The sequence below is a fragment of the Anguilla rostrata genome, chromosome 3 (assembly GCF_018555375.3).
Source record: "Anguilla rostrata isolate EN2019 chromosome 3, ASM1855537v3, whole genome shotgun sequence".
Classification (NCBI taxonomy): Eukaryota; Metazoa; Chordata; class Actinopteri; order Anguilliformes; family Anguillidae; genus Anguilla; species Anguilla rostrata.
The window spans coordinates 42389604-42412685 of NC_057935.1; the positions used below are offsets into that span (position 1 = coordinate 42389604).

A 23082-nucleotide genomic window follows, 5' to 3' on the forward strand; every position below is an offset into this window, starting at 1 on the left:
CTCTTCCATTTTTAGATGATGTATATTTGATTTTCAGCGTATCCCTATTCCTTTCGACACCTCTTCTTATCCTCTTTTACTGCATGTAGTTTTCCATTATATCGTTCATGTACTGTTATGATTTCTCCCTGCAGCCCTTTGTAACACACCAAGCAACATAAGACAGTGTTGGTTATTAATCATGAATAATGCATTTTGCGCAAGCGACCAATAACTGGATTGAAAACCTCACAACATTTCTGCATCATCACAGGCAGTCTCAACCCCCTAAGGACTTTTTCCTTTTTCTTTCTCTCCTCATTGGTATTCATCAGACCCCACTGAGATGTTTTGTCCAACCCAACTTCATTGATGGATTTGACATCAAAATAAAAGAAGTGGGGACAGTCTATCTGTCTTGCGCTCTCTCTTTCTTTCTCTCTCTCTCTCCCTCTCTTGCTCAGGTCTGTATGGACACTGAGTCTAGGAAACTGGAGATGGCTTGGCTGTCGCCTAGCAACAATAGAACTGCCAACAAGCACAGAGTGAGAGAGAAAGAGAACACACAATCCAGAGAAGAGCATGAGGGAACAGGTGTGAGATACCTGAACACAGGTAAGACTTCATTTTTCTCAGACTAACAAAGTTTACGTTTAAAAAAAATGTGTCATTATAGACTGCATAACGGTTCATTTGGAGTTGGAAAAGTTTTTCTGTTTGTTAGTTTCTCTCAGTGGAATATTTCTTAAATTCCTTTGCTCTGAAGAGAAATTCCACAAGGCTCTGTTTGGGTGACTTCTTTAACTTTGCAGTGAATTACTTTTCTTAAAATTGTAAAGAAGTACACGTATTGTGGTGGTGAACTTTTTTTTCTCAAAATTGATAAGCAAATTCAGCTATTTAAAAGTCTTAAATGTCCGCTCACTGTTTTGATTGATCTCTCCCACCAACAAATTCCTCCTCTTGGTGTCAGATGATACCGCAGGGTGCCTTTGTAACAGTAGCCCCTCATTCAAAATGTAGGAGGTGTAACGCGAGAGGACAGGTGTGCGTGTGCCAGGATCACATGAGTGTGATAGTGACACATAGCCAGCGTATTTGCCTACTGCAAACAAACAGATATTCCAATCCGCCTACCGTGGGCTTAATGCTCTCTTCAGAGTCTACTGGAGTTTGCCAATGTCACACCGTAAAACTGATGCCTTTTACGCACTTTGATCTTTTAATTAAATGTACGCACACATGGGGGTACTTAAGACAGTGAGTCTCTCTTAAAAAGTTCTTGAAATACGTTGCATATCTGCTGCTTTAATGAAGCAACAGGCTTCGCTATGCTTTGTACAGAAAGCTTCAAAGTACACACGTCTCGACACTCGGGGTGTTCCTGTCTGAAACAAACGCTGTGTGTCACAGTAATGTTTCCATTTCCTGTTCGAGTCTCTCTTTACAGTGATCTGACAACATCTCTCGTGATTTTATCTTTGTGAGATTAGTCAGGATTGAACTTGGGTTTGGCTTGCGTTTATGGAAGGCAAACAGGACAGCATTGCACCTCTTGGCAGCATTGCTCAAACAAGCAGTCAGGAGGAAGTAGGAACCTATTTGCGACCATACAGGCTTTATGCACAAACTGTTATTTGCCACTTTTCAGGAGGACTCGTTCAGTGAGCACACCATGTCCATCAGGAGATCCGCCAACGTTCTCCAAAGTCCCTTTTAACCGCTGCAAAGTGATTCATGACTCAGTCATTCACAGACTACTGTTGAGGTGAGAATAATGATAAACTACATACACTTTAAGCAGAGTTCTTGAAGTGTCACCTTACATACAAGTATCTAAGCTTCAATTACTATTGATGTTTCAGAGAATTGCTTTCATATTCAGTCAAGATTTAAAATTCATCATTAATCTGGATGGACAAAAAAAATGAACACACTTTTGAAAATTATAGTCATTAGCCGTGTTTTGTAGGACATAGACATTCTATGGATGGCATTGCCATATGAGTTTTCTGTGGGCATTATCTCAGCTGGAGGGAGGATACAGCGCAACTACAGTGCATCCAGTGTACAGGACACAGTGTACGTTCGGTGAAGTTAGTGTGTAGGATGCAGTGTACACTTAGTCTGGGAAAGTGAGAGGAGAGAACTTTACGACTGTTGACAGTATTCAACAGGACCTATTTCACCACACCCTGCAGCAATGTCATATTTACACTGTACGGTGATGTTACTACAATGATTCACACATCTGCACACAGCTCGCAGTCCAGTCCGCTTGTCTGCAAAATAATATCATGATTAAGATTCAGGTGTGCCATTTCAACCACTTCCCCTTCAAACGCATTAAGCTTGTCCGTTCTCTGTTCACAGGAAGTCAAGTGAAATCACGCCTTACGAAGCACAGACCCTGTCTGAGTGCGTACATCATGATGTTCGTGGGGTCCCGTATGAGCTCGTGTCCCCTGCCCCCGCGCAGCGCCACCTCGGGTCAGTCTGACGGCGAGCCCCAGGAGGAGCACAGCCACGGCCACGCCTCGAGCCCCCCGGCCCCGCCCCCGCCCCTCGGCCCCCTGCCCTGCTGGGCCACGCAGGGCCTGTGCGAGCTGGCGCGGGCGGAGCGCGAGCTGCGCCTGCTGCGGGAGCGCCAGGCGGGCGAGGCGGAGGGCGTGGCCCGCGGGGTGGAGCGCGCGCTGCTGGGCGCCCGGCGGGAAGAGCGCCGCCTGCTGGAGAGGGTGGAGCAGGACCACCGCGACACCCAGTGCCGCCTGGAGCAGCTGCAGCGGGAGAACGCGGCGGCCGTCCGCGTGGGCCAGTCCCTGGTGGACCAGCGCTTGCGGGAGGTGGGCCAGCTGAGGGAGCAGATCCAGGGGTGGGGGGGCGGGGCCGGGGGCGGGGCTGGGGCCGGGGCCGGGGGCGAGGCCGAGCGGGACCAGCTGCAGCGGGCCATAGCGGAGCTCACGCAGCCCTGGGAGATCACCCTCTCCCTGAAGCGGGTTAACTTCCGGCCCAGCCCCCAGCCCAAGCCCATTGCCTTCGGGGAGATCCGCGTGCAGGAGCACAACCTCACCTTCCCCGTGGCCACGTGCTGCGGCCCGCAGGGGCGCCACTGCAGCTTGCACTCTCTGGAGGGGCGGGGCCAGGAAGGGCGAAACACGCCCGATGGGGCGGGGCCCACGCACGGCCAGGCTGTGGAGGAGGGGGGCGGTGGGAGTGGGAGTGGCCGAGTAGTGAGGAAGCTCCGCCTCTCCTCTGGACTGGAGGAGGAGAGTGGGGGTGAGGGACAGGGGGAGAGGCTGAAGCTGCTCTCCCCTAGGTGGCGTCGTTGGCCCCCGCCGAAGCGCGATGGATCGGACCGGGAGTCGTCCCAAGAGGAGGAGGAGCTAGAGTCCCTGGGATCTGACACGAAGGGAGAGGAACTGTTCCAGGCCATCCCTGCCTACCTCAGCAATGGCGATTCTGAGGGGGAGGAGCCAAGGGAAGGGGAGGAGTCAGGGGAGGGGCCACTCAGGGGCCAGAGAAACCACCGAAACCTGAGCCTGCGGCAGAGTCGCAGGATCTCCGCCCCACCAGGAGGGGGCAGGACAGAGCAGGACAGTCAACGCTCCAACCAGGGTGGGGTCAGAGGCGTGTCCCGCTACAATCATGAGGCCCTTGCCTCCCCCAAGACTAGCCCGCGGGAGCCAATGAGCAGCCTGTCCCCGAGAGCCCGCCCCATCCCCCGCACCCGCCTCAGCCTGTCGTCCTCGGACGACGCCCCCCTGGACCTGGGCCGCGCCCCCTCCCCGGCCGACAGCCTGGACTCCTGCTACACCTTCATCGTCAGCTCGCCCCGAGACTCCGGGGGGTCCCTGGTCCGCGAAACGCGGCTCACCCGCTCCACCGCCGACCTGTCCTGCCGGACCCCGCCCCTCATCGACGGGGGCGGGCGGGACCGCCAGGGGTCCTGGTGGGTCAACCACGGCCGCCTCGGCTCCTCCCCCTCCATTTCTGGGCGGGGCCAGGGCGCGCGGGGCGACGGGGGCGGGCAGGTGTGCAGGTCCCTCTCCCTGTCCGTCATAGAGGTGCCCAACGCCGGCGCCGCCAAACCGCGGCCGGCCAGGGAGGGAGGCGGGGGCAGGGCGGCCTCCGCGCTGATGGAGGAAGAGGAGGAGGAGGGGAGCCCCGGCAGGGCGGGCCGGCTGCTCCGGCGCTTCGGGAAGCAGGGCTCGGGCCGGGCGGACCTGACGCTGCCCAGCGGCGTCCACGCCACCCCGCAGGGCCAGCTGTTTGTGGTGGACAGCGGGAACGCCCGGCTGCAGGTGACGGACGCCCGCGGGAACGTCCTGCAGCAGGTGAGCTCGCCGGGGCCCGAGGGCTCGGGCCGCCGCTGCCGGAACTACTTCGACGTGGCGGTGAACGGCAAGGGCCTGATCGCGCTGAGCTGCGCCGCCGAGAGGGCGCTGCTGGTCTTCAACCGCCACGGCCGGGCCCTGCGCACCCTCGGCGCGCGCGACGAGCTGGACGCGCCCCGCGGCGTGGCCGTCGACGGCCTGGACCGCTTCCTGGTGGCCGACCTGCGCCGCGGCACGCTCGCCGTCCTGAAGCTGGACCCCAAGACGGGCGCCCGGCTGGAGAGCACCGTGGTGCCCGGCTTCCACCGGCCCTACCTGGTGGCGGCCTGCCCGGCCTCGGGCCTGGTGGCGGTGTCGGAGCGGGGCGGCGAGTCGGGCCGGGGGCCCTGCGTCAGGGTGCTGGAGCCCGGCTGGACCACCGTACGCGTCCTGGGCGTGTGCTCCGGCCTGGGGCCCCTCCTGTCCTGCCCCTGGGGCGTCTGCATCGACCACGACGGCGACGTGCTGGTGGCGGACTGGGCCGAGGAGCACCGCGTGCTGGTGTACCCCGCCCGGGGGGTGGGCCGGCCCCTCGTCACCCAGGGCCTGAGCAGCCCCAGGGGCCTCGCCCTGCTGCCGGAGGGCCACCTTGTGGTGTCGGACAGCATGCACCACTGCATCAAGATCTTCCAGTACAAATAAGAACCTCTACTCACACGCACCCGGACAGTACAGAAAAACTGTACAGAAAGACTCACAATACGGATACAATCTCAGAGCGGGGGTACAGATTTCCCTTGTAATGAGCAATCTAAACCTTGGAAACAAGACGTGGGGACAATATAGCCAATTTAAACACCTAAAGTGCTTAGACGCAGCATACATGCTGCCCTCTCCTCCCTTGCCCAGAGGGTTGTGTGCCCTGTGTTAGTTGAAAGGTCTAAGAGATTGTTTTCCAGAACATTTAGTTAATTTATTTTACTGGTTCCATCAGTAAGTGAACACGCTTTTGTTGTGTTAATGTTTTTGTGTGCGTGTGTATTATTGTAATGGAATAGATTATTTTGTCCCCATAAAGACAAAAATTCAATTGCCTTGGTGTGCCAGTTGTCATTTTCTCAGACACAATATATGCTGATTTGCGTGGGTTTGTTTCTTGGTCCCCTCACCTTCTCCCTTCATCCTCTCCTCTTCTCTCTCCTCCCATAGCCTGTTTTATCATTGCTAAGTTGATAGCATGACTGTTTCTCCCCCTCTCCCCATCCCTTTACAATGGACTTGGCACACATTTTGGCTTGCCTACAAGACATCTAATGCTGGGAAGCAAATCATTCCCTAATGTTCCACTTGGCTAAAATTGAGATGCTGTACTTCCCAGCTAAGTCTTCCCCCCTCGACCTTTCACCGTGGATGGCACCACAGTGTCACCCATTACATTTATTTACATTACATTTATTTGGCAGACGCTTTTATTCAAAGCAGCGTACAATAGGTGCACCCTGTTCTTGGAGTGGTACTGCTACAGCAAACTCCCGCTCTGCAGTTTGCTGGGAGTGCAGACTCTTCATGTGCAGCATCTGGAGAATCTGGCCCAGACCTGGGTCAAATACACATTTGTTTTGGATTCAAATACTTTTCTGCGCTTTATTAATCTTGCCTGGTGTAATTGAGCCTGCCAAAATAACCAGATGGCGGGGTTTGCACTTTTTGAGAGTATGTAATTGGTTCCAATACACCAGGCAAGATCAATAAAGCGTAGAAAAGTATTTGAATCCAAAACAAATAAGTATTTGACCCAGGTCTGATCTGGCCCTTCATCACCTCCTGCTTAACCCTGGGGCCTAATTCATAAAATGGTCTTACAATCAAATTGTATCTTAAATAGTGGTTTATGCAGGAAACCATGACTAGGTAGTATTTATAAAATTCCACTTTGATGTTGCTATGATCGTATCTCTGCATAAAGCTTATACTAGATGCTAGTTAATTACCTGCTGGGTACTGCATGTGGTCTATATGCGTATCCATGAAGTGGGCTGTGTGCACTTTGAGGTGTCAGATGATGAAACACCCTCATCATGTGATTAGCATAATGAAACAAATACAGATAAGAAAAAAATTGTGAATGCTGAAATGTTTTTGGAAACGTTCTTAGACAGTTTATGATCTAATGTCATTGTACAGATTTTGTGAATGAGGCCCATTGATTATAAATGGGCCTTCTGTGCTTTGTTGGCGATGTCACACTTTTGTATTCCTGAGACAAACATTGATGTTCTCCACTTCTGTTCGTTGCTCTGGATAAGCTGGACAAGTGATTGTAATGCACTCGTTATCTGGTAAGGTGCCCACCCTCACGTTCTGTGCCTCCTACTGTTTACAGATAAAACTTTCATAAGGAGTTTCTCAATGACCCACATATGAAGGGTCATTCACAACAGCACCAGGAGGTGTCAGGATAAGCACGAAAACAGGGCACCCTGCTATTTCTCTTAGGAAAACAATCATGCTGTTTGTGTACAATTCTTAGCGTTCCTGTAAATTACTTATAGTGGTTACTTACATGTGCACTATAACCTGAGGGCTATGTTTGATGGGCACTACGTGTACTTAAACACACACACACATTTACCTCAGAAAGAAAAAAAGTTTATTTAAATTTGCATCAAGTCATTGACATGGCTGTTAGCACGACGCCAACGCAAGCCAAGAAGAACGGTGTCGGTTTCGCATCAGCTTCCTCTTCTCAACGATCTTCACAGTAACTTGTAACACGTATCTGAAGGAACGGAATTCAACTCGAGAGGCCTTGAAATAACACGCCAGGTATCTAGCATGGCTTTAGTTGCTTTTGGCAGTGTGAGTCTCTCATGATCAGATGGCGATTAGAATGCTGTCAACCCTGTGTCACCAGGTTCCAGAGTCTCCCGGAATAGTTCTAGAATCTTCGCTGAGCTGTCAGTTTCAGTTGTCGATCCTCGCAGATTTGCTGGACGGGTCCCAGCGCTTCCCACACAACAGCCAGAATGCGTGACTGCACGATGAACAGATGGCTTTACACTTTCCTTAGGTTGTTTTTCCTCGTCCAACCTCCACCAACCCCCACAAGTAAAGAGGAAAGGCCTTTGGTTTCCGACTTAAACAAAAGGACGCCTGTGTTCGGTCCAATTTCTTTAAGCACCTGAACGTTACATCAGTGCTGCCTCAGGTTTAATATAGGAGCCTGAATCACACTAAAGATGTAGATTTTATTTGGCTTTTTTTTTTTGGTGCTTTAAATAAGTATCAGTGGAAAAGGTGTAAAATGCAAACCGGTGGACTTTTTCCCTTTTTTGAGGATGGCACTGATGTGGGCCTGTAGCATTAGACCATGACGGTTGTTTGCTGTTCCCACATGAAAAGGACATTTACAGTAATTCACAACCCAGACGGTCCAAAAGAAGCTGTAGATTTGTTTTAAAAGTACAAATAATCAGCAAGTACTGTACACAGCAACTGTTTTTTTTCAGAATTTCATGGAAAAAATAGCATAAATCTTTATATGTGGCTCTCCAAATGAACTACTTTTTGAAAACTTGCAGGGGAGGGTTGGATGGGGTATGGGAAAGACATGCCAAAAACCTGTTCCACCTGTCCCACAAGATACCAGCCAGGTAGCTTCTGTTAAGAAGGAAAACAGGAACAACAGCAGCGGACCGCTCGTGTTTATCATAACACATAACTGCACATCAGCAGACCACACCAACATTAGTGACAAGTTCTCCAGGAAAAAAAAAAAAAAAAAACGTAATAGTTTACTTAAAGCTTTATTTAAAATGGCATTCAAGCCCAAATTACTCCTGATTTTCTTGGGAGTTTTAGTCTTGTTACAGACACCCTAGATTGGAAGGCATGATCAAGACCTGCAGGTGGAATGGATTTGTTTTCAGGATACAAAAATATCTGTGCATCGTTAAAAAATACATTTTGAAAATTTTCACAGGTCCACGTTTGTACGTTATTTAGTTTCTATTGATCTAGCACCACATCAGCAAACCCTTACAAATCAGGGGTATGTTTGGTCCTCTCCCTGTACTTCAGATCCACAGATCTTCATAGTGTGGGGATTGGCTATTAAAGTGGGCTCAGTGACTGGGGACGGGCTATCCAGATGAATGAATGACTGCTGAATGACTGCAACACAAGGCTCTTCGACAGCAGTTCCAAAACTGTGGGCATGGACCTCCTTTTGGTAGATCACAACAACAAAAAAAGACTCTCTCTACAGAATACATATTCCATCAACTTTCACTGCCGCCAAAAGACACAATGCACCTGTCATATACACTGTACTAGACATGCAGTTGTTTTGACATGTTTTGACACTTAAATATCTGAAATCCATATCTGATCACATGTCAGGTGTGCATTTTAATGAGGGGCGGGGTCAGGGTAAGTGCATGGGAAACCAATGCGCCCAAACTCGGGCTCAGGCCATGGCAGGCGGGGACATGTTTGACTGCCTAATGGCGTACATTCCTCATCAAACCCTCATGACTCACCATCATCGCAGCTGCAATTGCTGTCTTTTCAATCCTTTTTACACAAACTATGTAGATTCACTGACCATATTATCGCCAGGATGGCTCATTCTATTCAGTGAACCCGCTTTGACAGCTGATCCACATGCAATAACAATCAGATCGCTTCTCTGTATACATTTTGCAAACTTTGGTACAGCACCAAGACACAACATACAAATTGATGGGTGGGGATAACAAAATTCTCCACCATTATACAGACGTTGGTGGTGATCACAAGCCACCCATTGGAAATCCGAATGACCATCATATTTATTCTATGACACAGCAGCTGTGGTCCTCCACCGTGGCTCCACCTGAGATAAACATGTCCGCTCTCGCTCAGTGGGGACAGGCAGGGGTCACAGCGCATTCCTGTCCCTGACCAGCCTGCCGCTCAGAGTCCGCTCGAAGCTTCCGGACCTTTCCCCACTTAAGCTTAGCTCCACCAGAGGCTCCACACTCTCCCTCTGTTTCTACCTTAAGCACAGAGGCAGAGACACCAGCCCGGTGCGTGTTTGTTTTATTTATTACATTTTTTTGTTTGTTTGGGGGGGGGGGGGGTGTAATGTAACAGGCACACGTTCTGGGGTAATGTAACAGACGCGTACTTTGGGCATGACCCCCCACGACAGCCCTGTGAGTTGTCGTGTGGGGTACCGCAGAGCGTGCGTTTCTGCTTCTTCGGGGGCTTGTCTGTTCTCCTCGGTGTTTTAACACCGCTGCCCCCCTGTCCTCTCAAACTCCGTCGTGGCCATCTGTGCGCCGACCGAGAGACGGTAGGACAGATCTTTCATTCGTCTGTCGCTGACTCACATCTGACCCATACCTCTAAACCCCCCCTCTCTCTCTCTGAGTCAGTGATTTCAGCTCAGAGGCTCCTAGCATCCATCTCTCACTCTCTCGCTCACACTCACAGACAGAAGAATTTGAATTTCCTACACTGAGTCACTGCGTTGCATCTCGCAAGTCCCAGAATTCATTTGAATATGTCAATATCTAAGTATGGAACATCAGTTTATGAGACGAGGAGGGGACTGGCAGCTCTCTCTTTGGTACTGCCGATAACCCCCCGCTCGCCCGTCTCTCTCTCTCTCTCTCTCTCTCTCTCTCATGACCTGACCGAAGGTATTTATGAGCCCTGCTGTGAACCCTGAGGTCAGGTGAAGCTGCGGGTTATGGGCCGCCCCCACTTAACCCCGGCCTGGGCTGCTGCACAGGTTTTAGTGCCGTGAAAGACGGAGATCGGCGGCCAGGTGAAATAACGGGCAAACGTCTTCCGAGCGAAACGCAGGCGTCGGGACCTCTCCGGGCACAGGTCGAGGCCATAAATACCTCTGAACGTTATTACCGTTGAACCTGTCAGCGCCTCTCACTTTCCCTGACCCTGAAAGAAACAAAGCTGAACCTGTTCTGGGAACATACCGACCTTTCTAGGGCCTCGTGACATACTAACCTTTCTAGGGCCTTGTTCAAACAGAATTTGACCCAGATGATCTTTCTGTATTTTTGTACAGTTTTACATTTTTACATTTTAAATGAGCACGGCAGACAATCAACCCCCCCAGCACCACGTGATCGGTAACAGTGGAAAAAAAAGTGTGTAATGCCCCCAACATTACAATGTCCCGCCTATGGTGGTTAGTCTAAAACTAAGGGCCTAGTGCTAACCTGTGCTCAGAAATGTTTGGTCCAGAACCAGAGGTTTAGAGGGGAAGGAAGAAGCAAAAAAAAAAAAAAAAAAAAACGACCCCAGTAACAATTAAACTCTGGAGACGTGTCATCAACAGCATCGTCGGCACGCACCCCACCCCCCTCCCCCTGACTCGTACTGTTCTGGGAGCAATGCCTGACAGGGACAGCCCCCCCTCCATCGAACCCCTCAGTGGAACAACCCCCCGCCCCGTTCATTCACTGCTGCAGCACGATATAAACACCCAGCTGAAACTGAACTTAAGTCCTGTCGCCCAGAGAGTGGTGGGGTCGGTGGGGTTGCTGGCCATGGGGGGTGGGGGGGTGGGGGGTGAGGCAGGGGGTGTCCACAGCTGCTCTTTCCTCCCCAGTGGACAAAGGAAAACCGCTGGAATGTAAACAGAGCGCTCTTCATGCGTTCCCCGGGTTCCCCCGGTCGGCGGCAGGCTCGGAGCGGAGCGGAGCCCCCCCCCGGGCCCCCTCCCCTCCGCGATGCGGGCTGACCTCGGAGCGGGTGCCCACGCTGCAGCTGCGCCTCGGGGATCCACGCCTTTCGCGCCCTCCTACAAACGAGCAGGGCCGTCATTAGCATGCCACACATTCCCCCGGGGCAGCTGGGGCCACGCCCCTCTCTGTAATTTGTTGGGTGTAGGCAAAGTTCAGAAGGCGCCTCTCTTTGAGGGTTTCCAGCTAACACGTGTCACATGCCCCCCCCCCCCCCTCCCCCAACACCCCTCCCCCGTCCCCCTCCATTGTAACAGAATCTTTAAAGGTCTCTCAGATCCTTCAAGTGAGTTTTCAAGCGGGTTCAAGTCTGGAGACTGAAGGTGGTCGTTGCAAACCAGAAGTTTTGCGGTCAGTTAAGATTTCTTTGGTTGCTTTTGAGAAATGCTTGGCTCGCTGCTTTGCTGAAAGGTCAATTTGAGGCCAAGTTTGAGCTCCCTGATGGCTGGATGCCAGGCCAAAATGTCTCGGCACTTGCTGGAGCTCATGATTCCAATTGAACTTAGCAACTTAACTGACCCAAAGAACCCAGTTCCAATGGAAATGTATGGGCAATGTAAATGGACATTATGGTCCAATGACACCAAATTTTCTATTTTTGTCCCCATACACCAGCAATGGGCCTGATGTCCCAGGAAAGTTGAAATGGTCTTATCTACAGTGAAATATGATGGTTAACCTTTGGTGTTCTGGGGTTGTTTTGCATGTACTGTACGAATATTATTTTAATTATGCTATGTAAAAGTTGTGTAAGTCGCTCTGGATAAGAGCGTCTGCTAAATGCCTGTAATGTAATGTAATGAATATTAAGGTAAACAAATTTAAATTTAAAAGAATATAAATATTATCTCATTTATATATAAACGGATATAGCTGTAAACAAATATGAAACAAAAAAAGTTTCACACATTCATTTTTAAATTAAGCTGAATATTTAAAACGATCATTTAAGCAACTGATTCCCTGGAAAAGAAAATTCAAATGAAGGGTTCTATTTCTCCGTGGTGCTAATGAAGGTGATTTACCTACATTTCACCAACAATAAAAACGTCTCCTGTACAAACGAGCTTTGCCGTTTTTACAATGATTGCCCCGTAAACCAGGCTCCACAACTCTGCCTTCCCAACAACAGAGAGCAATTTATCCCTCTACAAGGTTGCAGCGCTGTCGCTTAGCAATGCCATTGTTCATTTGCATTTTAAATCAGACTCAGTTGGAACATTGTCTTCCGTGGCCATTTTGCCCTGCTGACATTATTTCACGCAGTTCTGATTTGTGTGGGTTCCCATAGAGACCTCTTCCCCACCAAGGGCAAACAAACACAGAAAGAGAATAATACTGCTTTATGAAGCGCACGGCAGCGTTTGATGTCACAGCATTGCTTCTCTCACCTCAGAGCGGCGTTTCTCGCTTGTATATGGCGGCGCTGGTGGGGCCCTCGAACTGCAGCTTGATGGCCTGCTTCAGGTTGAGCTGGGGGTCCGCGCTGGTGAGGGGGCCCACGCACTCGGGGGATAAGGCACTGGGGGAGGGGAAGCCGAAGGGCGGGGACAGGGAGCTCTTACGAGGCACGTCCCGAGCCTCCCTCTGGGGCCCCTGGCCGTCCAGCTGGATGGGGTACCCGAAGAGAGGGCCGTCCCTGCTTTTCAGGGGCCTGGAGGGGCAGTCCTGTCCGGGGCTCACCCCCAGGGAGGCCATGATGGAGTTCCACCTCCCCTGCCTCCGCTCCTCCCTGTCCAGCCCGGCGCTCTTCACCTCCGGGGCCCTGGGCTGTATTTCGGGCCAGTCCCCGTCCCCTGGGGAGCCGAAGCCCTTGCGGGGCGCGTCGGCGCCGCAGTCGGCGGGAGGGGAGCCGGCCCGGGGGTGGGGCAGGCTGTTGGGGGCGGAGCCGGGCGGGGGCAGGGTGGAGGGCCGGCTGCGGGGGAGGGAGTGCTGCTGGATGAGCTGGGTGAAGCTCAGGCTGTCGGCCGGGACCGTCCGCACGGTGGCCAGGGAGTGGCAGGTGGAGGACTGGGCGGAGCGCAAGCGCTCGGCGGTGGAGGACGGCGAGCAGGAGAGCGAGGAGGTGGAGGGCGGGGCCTTGAGGGGGGCGGAGCTCCCCGAGCTGGCGGAGGACTGGGTCTGAAGGGTGGAGCTCCGAGAGGGCGGGGAGGCGGGGGAGGGCAGGGGCAGGACGCCGGCGTAGGTCTCCGCCCCGTGACTCTCCAGGAGCCTGACGATGCGGGCGTGGCCCCTCTTCCCCGCCACTTTGACGGGGGTGCGCCCGTGGCGGTCGGCGTGCCGGGGGTCGGCCCCCCGCTCCAGCAGCGCCGCCACCAGGTCGGCGTGGCCCTCCTGCGCGGCGATGCAGAGCGCCGTGGCCCCCTCCCGCCGGCAGGCCAGGTCCACGGCGGCGCCCCCGGCGTCCAGGAGCAGCCGGGCGGCGGCGGCGTGGCCCCTCCAGGCGGCCGTGTGCAGGGGGGTGCGGCCCTCGGCGTCCCGCGCGTCCGGGTCGGCCCCGGCCCTCAGCAGCAGCCCCAGCGCCGCGGTGCCGCCCAGCCAGGCGGCGGCGTGCAGCGCGGTGCGCCCCTCTGCGTCGCGCGACTCCAGCGGCGCCCCGCCCTCCCGCACCAGCAGCGCCGCCGCGTCCAGCCGGCCCTCCAGCACCAGCAGGTAGAGCAGCGGGCGGCCCTCGGCGTCTCGCACGTCCGTGTCGGCGCCGCGCCGCACCAGCAGCTCCGCCACCTCGGCGTGGCCCTCCAGCGCCGCCGCCGCCAGCGCCGAGCGCCCGTCGTAGCCGCGGTGGTCCACGGGCGAGCGGCGGTCCAGCAGGAGCCGGGCGGCGGCCAGGCGGCCCTCCTGGGCGGCCAGGACGAGCGGCGTGCGGCCCTCGTTGTCGGGCTCGGCCACGCGGGCCAGGCTCCCGCCCTCGGTGAGCGCAGCGCAGACGGCGCGGTGGCCCTCGCAGGCGGCGGCGTGCAGCGGCGTCCAGCCCAGGTGGTCCTTGTGGTTCTCGTCCAGGCCGCGGTCCAGCAGGAGGCGCACCGCCCCGGCGCTGCCCCGCCCCGCCGCCAGGCTGAGCGCCGTCCGGCCCTCGCCGTCGATGGCGTCGGCCGTGGCGCCCCAGAAGAGGGCGGCGCTCACCGCCGCCTCGTGGCCCATGGAGGCGGCGGCCAGCAGCGGCGTGACGGCGGCCGAGGCCGTGCCGCGGAGCCCGGCGCTCTCGTCCACGTCGGCGCCGGCCTCCAGCAGCAGCTCCATCACGGCCGCCTGGCCCTCGTACGCCGCCAGCAGCAGCGGCGTCATCCCGTCCTTGTCGCGGTGGCTGGGGTCCGCCCCCCGGTCCAGGAGCGCGCTCACCACCTCGGCGTGGCCCCGCCCCCCGGCCGCCGACGGCACGCACATGGCGGCGACGCACAGGGCGGTCCGCCCGTCGGCGTCCGCCGCGTCCACCCGCGCCCCGTGCGCCAGCAGCGCCTCCAGCGCCTCCCGGTGGCCCATGTAGGCGGCGGCGATGAGCGGGGTGCGGCCCTCGCGGTCGGCCCGGTCCGGCCGGGCGCCGTGCTCCAGCAGGGCCAGGACGATCTCCAGGTGCCCCGCCCAGGCCGCCGCCCGCAGCGCCGTGCGCCCGTCCGCGTCGCTGCCGTCCACGTCGGCGCCGGCGTCCAGCAGGAGGCGCGCCGCCTCGGCGTGCCCGCCCCAGGCCGCCAGCCGCAGCGGCGTCCAGCCCTCGCAGTCGGCGTGCTCCAGCGTGGCCGCCGCCGTCGCCGTCCCCGCCCCCCCGTCGCCGCCGCGCCGGCCCAGCAGAGCGCGCAGCGCCCCCAGGTGGCCCTCCCGGGCGGCCAGCGTCAGCGGGGTCTGGCCCTGGTGGTCGGCCAGCGCGGGGTCCGCCCCCCGCGACAGCAGGAGCTCCACCGCGTCGGCCGCGCCGGCCTGGGCCGCGCCCGCCAGCAGGGTGCGCCCGTCCGCCGGGTCGGCCCGGTTCACGCTCGCCCCGCCGTCCAGGAGCAGCCGCACGAACTCCGCCCCCTCCGGCGACTTCCCCGGGACCGCGCCCCCAGCGCCCTCCAGGCAGTGCACCCCGAAACCGGACCCGTAGGACGGGGGGTGCACCCCGCTCGTCAGCAGCAGCTGGAAGACGTCGGGCGGGACCAGGACGGGGGGCGGGGCCTGGGACTGGGTGGGCGAGGGGGCGTCGGCGCCGACGGCGGGAACTCCGGTCCACACCATCCACAGCGCTAGCAGGGCGGGGTCAGATGCATGCATGCCGGAGCGGAGGAGGTGATTGGCCAGCTGGCAGATGTCGGGCGTGGCCAGCTGAGAGGCGCGGAGCGTCAGGGACATGGCCAGCAGGGCGTGGCCGTCCTCCAGGCTGCACAGGTACCGCTGCGTGCAGTACTTCACGTCCAGCAGCCACTCGGCGAAGCTGGCGTGGAAAAGGGAGAGAGTGCCCCCCTCCTCCCCCTCCCCCTGCTCCTCCCCCTCCGTCAGGAGCGGCGAAAGGGCGTCCAGCCTGCGGCGGAACTGGGCGGGGCCGAGGGCGGGGTCGCGGGTCCAGACGGCGCGGTACAGCAGCTCGGGGCTGAGGGGGCGCGGGGCGGCCAGGAGGACGTCGAGCAAGGGCCGCGCCTCGGAGAAGAGGCCCTTGGGAAAGAGGCGCTGGCACAGCCACAGGTAGAGGCCGTTGAGCGTGCCGGGGATGTGGCGGATCTCGCGGACGGCCAGGAGGCCCCGCGACACGCCGTCCAGCACGCGCTCCAGGAACAGGAAGCAGCCGCCGCTCTTGATGTGCAGCAGGTTCAGCATCTCGGCCGTCTCCGGGGTCAGGTGCCTCCGCAGCGCCCCCTCCTGGTCCAGGCGCCGCAGGATGTACTGCTGCACGTCGTGCACCACCGGCGCCTTCCGCAGGTCGTCCAGCACCAGCTTACGGAACCCTGGAGCGGAGCGGAGGAGAGGGGGAGCGTGGGAACCACGGAGGAGGGGAGGGAGGCGAGGAAAGGAGATGAAAGAGGAGAGAACCAGAAAGGAGGGCAGAGGATAGCGGAGAGGAGAGAAGGAGAGAAAAAGCTACATCAGTTTTTCCGCACCATATGGGTTGTCGTAAGCTACACAATGAACCGAAATGGACAGAAGAGGACAGCCTGACAGCACAGTGCTTTCACTCAGTGCCTTGACCACAGTAACGGAGAGGAATGAGAGAAAATGAAACTGAAGTGGCAGAAGTCTACAAGGCTTCCACCTCCAATGACACAGAACAGATAAGCACACGGCGGCAACAATGATTTAATCCCATTCACAGAATTACTTTCTACCTTAACGTGTAAACGGAATGAATTCTCCCTTCCGTTGGCTCTGCTCCTCATAGATTTGCTTCTGTCTCATGCTGTCATTGCCTGAAACACTAAATACTGTGCTCGTGTTTAAATGTGGAGCTATCGCACCCCGTCACGAAACCACTTCAGAAGCAACTAAACCCCCAGATCACCAATTCCACAGTAATGACTGTGTGGGAAGTTCATTTTAAAACAAACAGGCTAATTTTGCCCGACGTGGGCAGTAAAAACAGCATAAAAAGCATTCAGGAGATAAGGAGAAGCTAACAGAACAATGGCGTGTGGGCAAGAGAAATCTGCATTCCCGCTAAAGCTGCGTAACTGATTCCGTCTCATCTGGAATGGACCGTCTGCAGGGATTGCGCAACTTGAAGCCCTGCTGGCCCTGCTCACGCTGGCCATAGGTGACTTGCAGGCCCTTCTGGGTGGGCGACTAGCTGGAGTAGACCGTTTGCTGCAGTCGAGGGTTGCGTTCAAACCCGCCTGGAGTGTCGAGTGTCTTGAGCAAGACATCTAACCCTACCCTACGCTGGCGAATGAGAGCATCAATGTAAGCGCTTTGATAAAGGCATATAAATGCATCTTCCATTACCATTCTCACCCGCTGGTGCCTCTAGTGGCAAGACCAAGGTACAGCATTGGCAACCCAACGCAAGAAGTCAAGGCGAGCCGGTGAGGGAGTGAGGGGCCCCCCCTGTGGGGGCCAGATCACAGGCCGGGATGGGGCATTACATGAGAAACCAGAGGGATCATGGGAATTGGGGTGCCTGGTCCTTTAATTCCATTACATCAATTAATTTGGCTGATATTTTTATTCACTTACCTCCAATAAATCATAGCACCCTTGCCCCATACACCAAATGTGGGGACAAGGGTCCTACAAGCACTAGAACAGAGTGGGACAGTGACACTCTACATCAAACAAAGTGGAGAGATGCAGAGTGTACTGCTTTTTGCCTAAACCTCAACAACCAATTTGCACCCAAGAACCCAGGTGAGTTGAGATAACACAGCAGACCCTCTGGCTCTCCAAGACCGGAGTTGGGAACCCATTCTGAAGACGAAGTTAAAAAGTTGAAAAGGCCACTACATGTGTGTGCTACATAGAATGATACATTTATACATTCATCTATTTGGGTCCTAAGGCACACGTGAGCGTGGGTCGGGTGGTACCTGAGAACATGCGGTAGGCGGCCCGGTTCTGGCGCCGTACGGAGCAGATGAGCAGCAGCCAGCTGGGGAAGAGGTGGTGGTGCCTGGACAGGAGCTCCGCGATGGAGCCGCTCCTCCCCTCTCCAACCCCCCCACCCTGGAACCCGGAGTCCAGAGAGTCCACCAGCAGGCAGAGCCTGTGGGCCGGAGGGGGGGTTTCCTGAAGGGGCAACAGCACTGCTCTGCGTGGGGAGTGGACAGGGGAGGGGGGAAGAGAGGAAGGAGAGGTCAGAAGCTTCACCGGGAGAATTACAAGTCTTCGGTTGTTGCTAAGGCTTCACAACCAAAGGCCCAAGCATTAGCCTTGGGGGGCTATGGAGGCAGTTGGAATGAACAGGCAGATAACAAAAGAAGAAGACACACACACAACAGTGAGTGTTTCCATAGCAGCATAGAGAAGCGGGTGGGGGAATGAGAGAGGTGGTTGTTCCACTAGCTACCAGACGAAGGGGCACGTAACCCATAATTCCACTGGTCTAATAACGCATGGCCTGTTGGGGAGGACCCTGTTCTTGGCCCGGCGTCCTCTCCCAGAAGTGAGGTCCAAAGGACCCCTGGTGTTTCCCGCTCCACCCTGGCCACCCACATGTCTGTGTTGCCCAGAGACCCAGACCCCTAGTTGTGCTTGTGGCCTCAGAGGCACTGGGGTGAATGATGCTGGCACAAGCGCCTGGCCTTGCGCTCATGCTTGGGGCCGACCCAATTTTGCACCAAGCTTTCCAAACAGAGCGTAAAAAACAACATGCATTAAAAACTTAGCTCGAAAAGAGAAGAGGAACTCAAGAAGCTGCTTCGAGGTAAACGGCAGCCAGTGTACATCTACATCTCACTTTTGCCCATATGAGGCTCTGTTCCTCTCACTGAGGAGCAGGACCTCATCGCTGAGTTCACACACTTACAGCCCAACGGATGTGTCTTCCTGTCAGTGAATTCTGCTATAGGTCAGTCAGACACCAGTATGCAAAACAGACTCCCGCCTCACATTGGAAAACAGCAGAAAGGAGAACGGATTGCTAAGAGGTCGCTCGCGGGGCAAACATAACAACCAATAAACTGTCAGAGAAGGGAATCAAATCCCAGCTTATGGCAGCCATATCTATGCAGTGGAAGAACAGCTGCCTTTATTTCTTGATTTGTTCCCCGACTGTACTTCCGAGAGAAGCATTATAAATAGAACCCAAGCAGCAATTCTGACAAGATGCCTAGTATGACTGAGCCATGAAAGGGCTGTTTCAATGAGGGAAATATACAGGCAGGCGAGGAAGCAGAAACAATCACTCTTTCCTGTGATTTACAGGCCCATAATGTTCTGAATGCCACCAGCAGCCATATTCTCTCTCTCACCCACATGTATACACACGCTCTATGTCACAGACACTCTCTGGTTCTCTCCCTCACCCACATGTGTACACACGCTCTATGTCACAGACACTCTCTGATTCTCACTCTCTCTCTCACACACACACACATATTCTATCTCTAACCCACGTGCATACACACGCTCTATGTCACAGACACTCTCTGATTCTCTCTCTCTCTCACACACACACACATATTCTATCTCTAACCCACATGCATACACACGCTCTATGTCACAGACACTCTCTGGCTCTCTCTCTCTCACACACAAACACACACACACACACATGTTTGTATTGTTATACTTGTGAGGACTTCCCATTGACTTACATTCATTCCGTAACCCCTAACCCTAACCCTAACCCCAACCACTACATGCCTAACCTTAACCCTAACCTTAACCTAATTTTAACCCTAACCCTAAAACAGCCTCTTGAACTTGTGGGGACCCGCAAAAGGTCCCCACCTTGCGTAGTTTTCCTCATCTTTCTATCCTTGTGGGGACATTTGGTTCTCACAAAGATAGTAAAACAAGCCCACATATTCTATCTCTCATGCACATGTATATGCACGCTCTATGTCACAGATACTCTCTGTCTCTCTCTCTCTCTCTCTCACACACACATATTCTCTCTCACTCTCTCTCTCACACACACACACATATTCTCTCTCTCACCCACATGCGTACACACGACTATGTCACAGACACTCTCTGATTCTCTCTCTCTCTCACACACACATAATCTCTCTCTCTCTCTCTCACACACACACATTTTCTCTCGCTCACCCACATGTATACACACGCTCTATGTCACAGACACTCTCTGGTTCTCTCTCTCACACACACTCACACGCACATTAAAACACATGGACCTACGCACACAATGGCAGGCTCCCTCTCATGCTTATGTACACTTGCAAGCACACACACACACACACACACACACAAATTGGGGGTAATTCACAGGCCTCGACAAGTCCCAATTGGGGAATAAATCATACATTTTGGCACATTTGGACAGGGTAATTATTAGCCTTTAACGACCAACAGCGCCATAGGGCAGCAAAGTGGCTTAGTGGCTAGGCAACTGGGCTTGCGGGTTCAAATCCTAGGCAGGGCGGCGTTGCCGTGCCCTTGAACAAGACACTTAACCCCAACCGCGTCAGTAAAACACCCAGCTGTACAAACCCGGCGAGGAGGAGAAATGTAAACTACGCGAGCTGCCAAAGATAAGGGCGTCAGCTGTGAACACGTAACACACGCTAATGCAGAGTAACGCAACGGAGCTCGCGCCATTGGTTAAAACACTGCGCAATATCCAAACACACTTGTTTTCACAAAGCCGAACAAGTCCCGGAACCGTCTGCCCTATTTTCTTCTGGAAAAAAAAGTGCGAATGCACGGCACCTCAAACAATCTGAATTACAAAAAAGAAACTTTGAGTTTTTTTCCAGCACAAATATCCGAAAGACTTTGCATAAAGCCAAATCCCCAGAAAAAGTTTGTCAATTTTTAAAAAACAAATGTAGGAACATACATTAAACAAACTAACACTTGAGTTGAGCATGGTCCCTGCTGAATAAGAACATAAATATAGAGAATAAAATAAAATAGAATAGCTTTATTTTTGCCAAAGGGAACTTCAGGATGAGGTTAACTTCACGGCAGTGGTGAAAACAGACCATTCAGCCCGTCTAAGCTTGCCATGTAATACATGAAAAATCTGAAAAGATGAAAAAAGGTGAAGAGGTAAAGACCTTCTGAAAGTGTCATCGGGGTCCCGTTGGCAGTGCAGGGGGTCCAGGGTCAGGGCGACGGCGGGGGTATCCAGGGTCTGGGCGTACCCCGGTGGGAGGAGAGGGCTTCCCCGCAGCTGCTCGACCAGGCCCAGGACGAACCTCCACACCTCCACGCTCCGCTCATCCTCCCGTCGGCAGAAGTGAGACGCCAGGCAGCGGGGCGCCAGTCCCGCCTCGAACCCGGCGTCGGACGAGGGCCGAACCGCCTCGGCGCAGAGTGCCGTTTTCCCCGCCCCCGGCCCGCCCGTCACCAGCGCCCCCGGGCAACGGGTGCCCAGCCAGTGCTGCAGCTTGCCCAGAGCCCATCCCCGGCAGTGGAAGGGCCGACCCTGGGCCGCCCTGCCGCCCCTGCCGCCCCCGCTGCCGCTCATCGCCTCCCTCGGGGGAGCCGGCCGGGACGCGGTCCGCCGCCCATCCTGCACCGTGCCGCCTGGACGCGCCGCCGGGCTTCTCAGCTTCTCGCTGCGGAGAACGCAGAGGGGACCCCGTCTTCCTTATCCAACTTTGAGGCAACCTCTGCCCTCCTCTGTTTCCCAGAAAACCCCTTTCCCTCTCTTCGGAGGGGGGAGAGAATTCGATCCGTTCCCCCTTCCCTTCTCCAGGGGCCAGGGTGCGAGTGGGTCTAGGAGCAGCGAAGCACGATCTCACCCTGCTCCAACGTGTGTACAGACCAGCACAGACTCTGCCCTCTTCCACCAACGAGGAACTCCAGTGGCCACACCCACGTGCCTAAATCCACAGAACAAAAAAAAGAAACGCGGAGAAAACAAGAGAGAATTGATCCGAGCAGTGCCCCTCTGTACGGGATCTCTCCCGATAATCAGTCCTCTGTTCTCCGCGTTTGACAGAGAGGGCCACCAGCACTTTAGATAGTAGCGCACGGACAGAAATCGCTTTGTGTTTCTCCCTCTTCGCTCATTCACGCAGTGCTCAGTACATATTTTCTCAATCCCTCTCTTGCCTCTGTCTCCTTCCCTTCTTCAAAATTCCTTTCTTGCAAGTTGCTCCTGTTCAGCTCCTGCTCCAGACAGAGTTTCCTCCTCCTTAGCAAAAACACCCAGGCACACTTGCCCCCTCTCTCAGGAGATCCTTGACGGCTTCTCTCCTTCTCTCACTCTCTTTCTCCGGTCTTTCTTGTCCTCCTTGTTCTCCTCCCCTCTGGCTCAGCATGTCAAGGCATGTACTGGAGGCGCTTACAGTCAAACTGAAAGAGAGAGAGGGAGGGAGAAACAGAGGAACGTGAGTAAGAGAAGGGAGGTGACGAGGTTGCAGGAGGTCAAAGTTCATCCACAGAAGCCTACAGGCACACGGCAATATTCACTTCCAGTACACTCCTCCCGCCCCCCCCTTTTTTTAACCAAAAATGCATTGTGTGGTAATCAATGGCAAACAGGAAATCAGAACCTATCTACTGTACTAGCATATACTCCAGATATCGGAGTAGTAAAATGGTACGCCATGTTCTGATGTTAAACATACAGTTCAATTCACCATGTGTATTTCTGTCACGTATTATTGCAAAATGGGAAATAAACAAACAAACAAACAAACAAATAAATAAATAAATAAATAAATCCGCTCACAGGCACAAAAAGTCATCTTCCCATGTGAGTAGGCTAAAAAAAAGCTTACAAGTTTGAACAAGCCACTTAACTTGTCCCTGTAGAGACATGTTACGACCATGAGTAAACTGATTTTACAACAATTTAGATCAAAATTATTTGGTGGCTGCCCCCTCCCCCTTGCACCTGCCTCTATTAGCCTACACATTCTGTCTACTCTATCGTTGTCCCATTGTAAGTAGGCTTTATATATATATATATATATATATATATATATATATATATATATATATATATATATATATATATGTGTGTGTGTGTGTGTGTGTGCGCGCGCACGGTACAATGAAGGCAATTATTTTTTAATTTGTTGTAATGCACTGCTGACACAAGGGCATGGAAAATGGCGGGGGCATTTTGTGTTGAAGAATGAAATGTGATGTTAACACAATAGCAGACTGCTCCATAAAACTGACAGGAAATCAATCCCCTAATCTACACGCAATTCCGCCCGGAGACGATCCCGCTATTTCGGATGGCTGCAGCGTCTTTTCCCGGGACTGACACACCCACAGTTCAAATCAATAAATCTGATACACGCTTGTCCTCAGATGGTCTGAAATTATCAAATGTTGCTTCCACAGAGATGAATTCGATTCTTCTTTCTTTCGCTTCTGAAATACGACGAGGAGGACAAATTATGAGGAGGTACGTGCGTAAAATGTTTTCAACAAGAAGTAAACAAAAATATTTGTTTAGCTGCTGTTCATTAGCAAATAGGCTACTGTAG

General features: G+C 54.2%; 2 protein-coding genes across 3 annotated transcripts; one reads left to right on the forward strand and one right to left on the reverse strand.

Moving 5' to 3' along the window:
* Positions 1-368: 368 nt before the first annotated feature.
* On the forward strand, positions 369-5381 carry LOC135250901 (5E5 antigen). Its single transcript, XM_064327706.1, has 3 exons — positions 369-594; positions 1631-1747; positions 2353-5381. Exon 3 carries the CDS (start codon positions 2409-2411, stop codon positions 4992-4994), a length of 2586 nt encoding a protein of 861 aa, XP_064183776.1. The 5' UTR covers positions 369-594; positions 1631-1747; positions 2353-2408; the 3' UTR covers positions 4995-5381.
* Positions 5382-6925: 1544 nt separating this feature from the next.
* On the reverse strand, positions 6926-22426 carry ankrd50l (ankyrin repeat domain 50-like). 2 transcript variants are annotated; one of them, XM_064327708.1, is made up of 4 exons: positions 20689-22426; positions 17533-17753; positions 12439-15960; positions 6926-11106 (listed from the first exon to the last, which is right to left on the reverse strand). In XM_064327708.1, exons 1-3 carry the CDS (start codon positions 21099-21101, stop codon positions 12440-12442), a joined length of 4155 nt encoding a protein of 1384 aa, XP_064183778.1. In that variant the 5' UTR covers positions 21102-22426; the 3' UTR covers positions 6926-11106; position 12439. The 2 variants fall into 2 exon arrangements, with proteins under 2 accessions (XP_064183778.1, XP_064183779.1); XM_064327709.1 differs by lacking the exon at positions 6926-11106 and having other exon boundaries at positions 11296-15960; positions 17533-17748; positions 20689-20843.
* Positions 22427-23082: the final 656 nt, after the last annotated feature.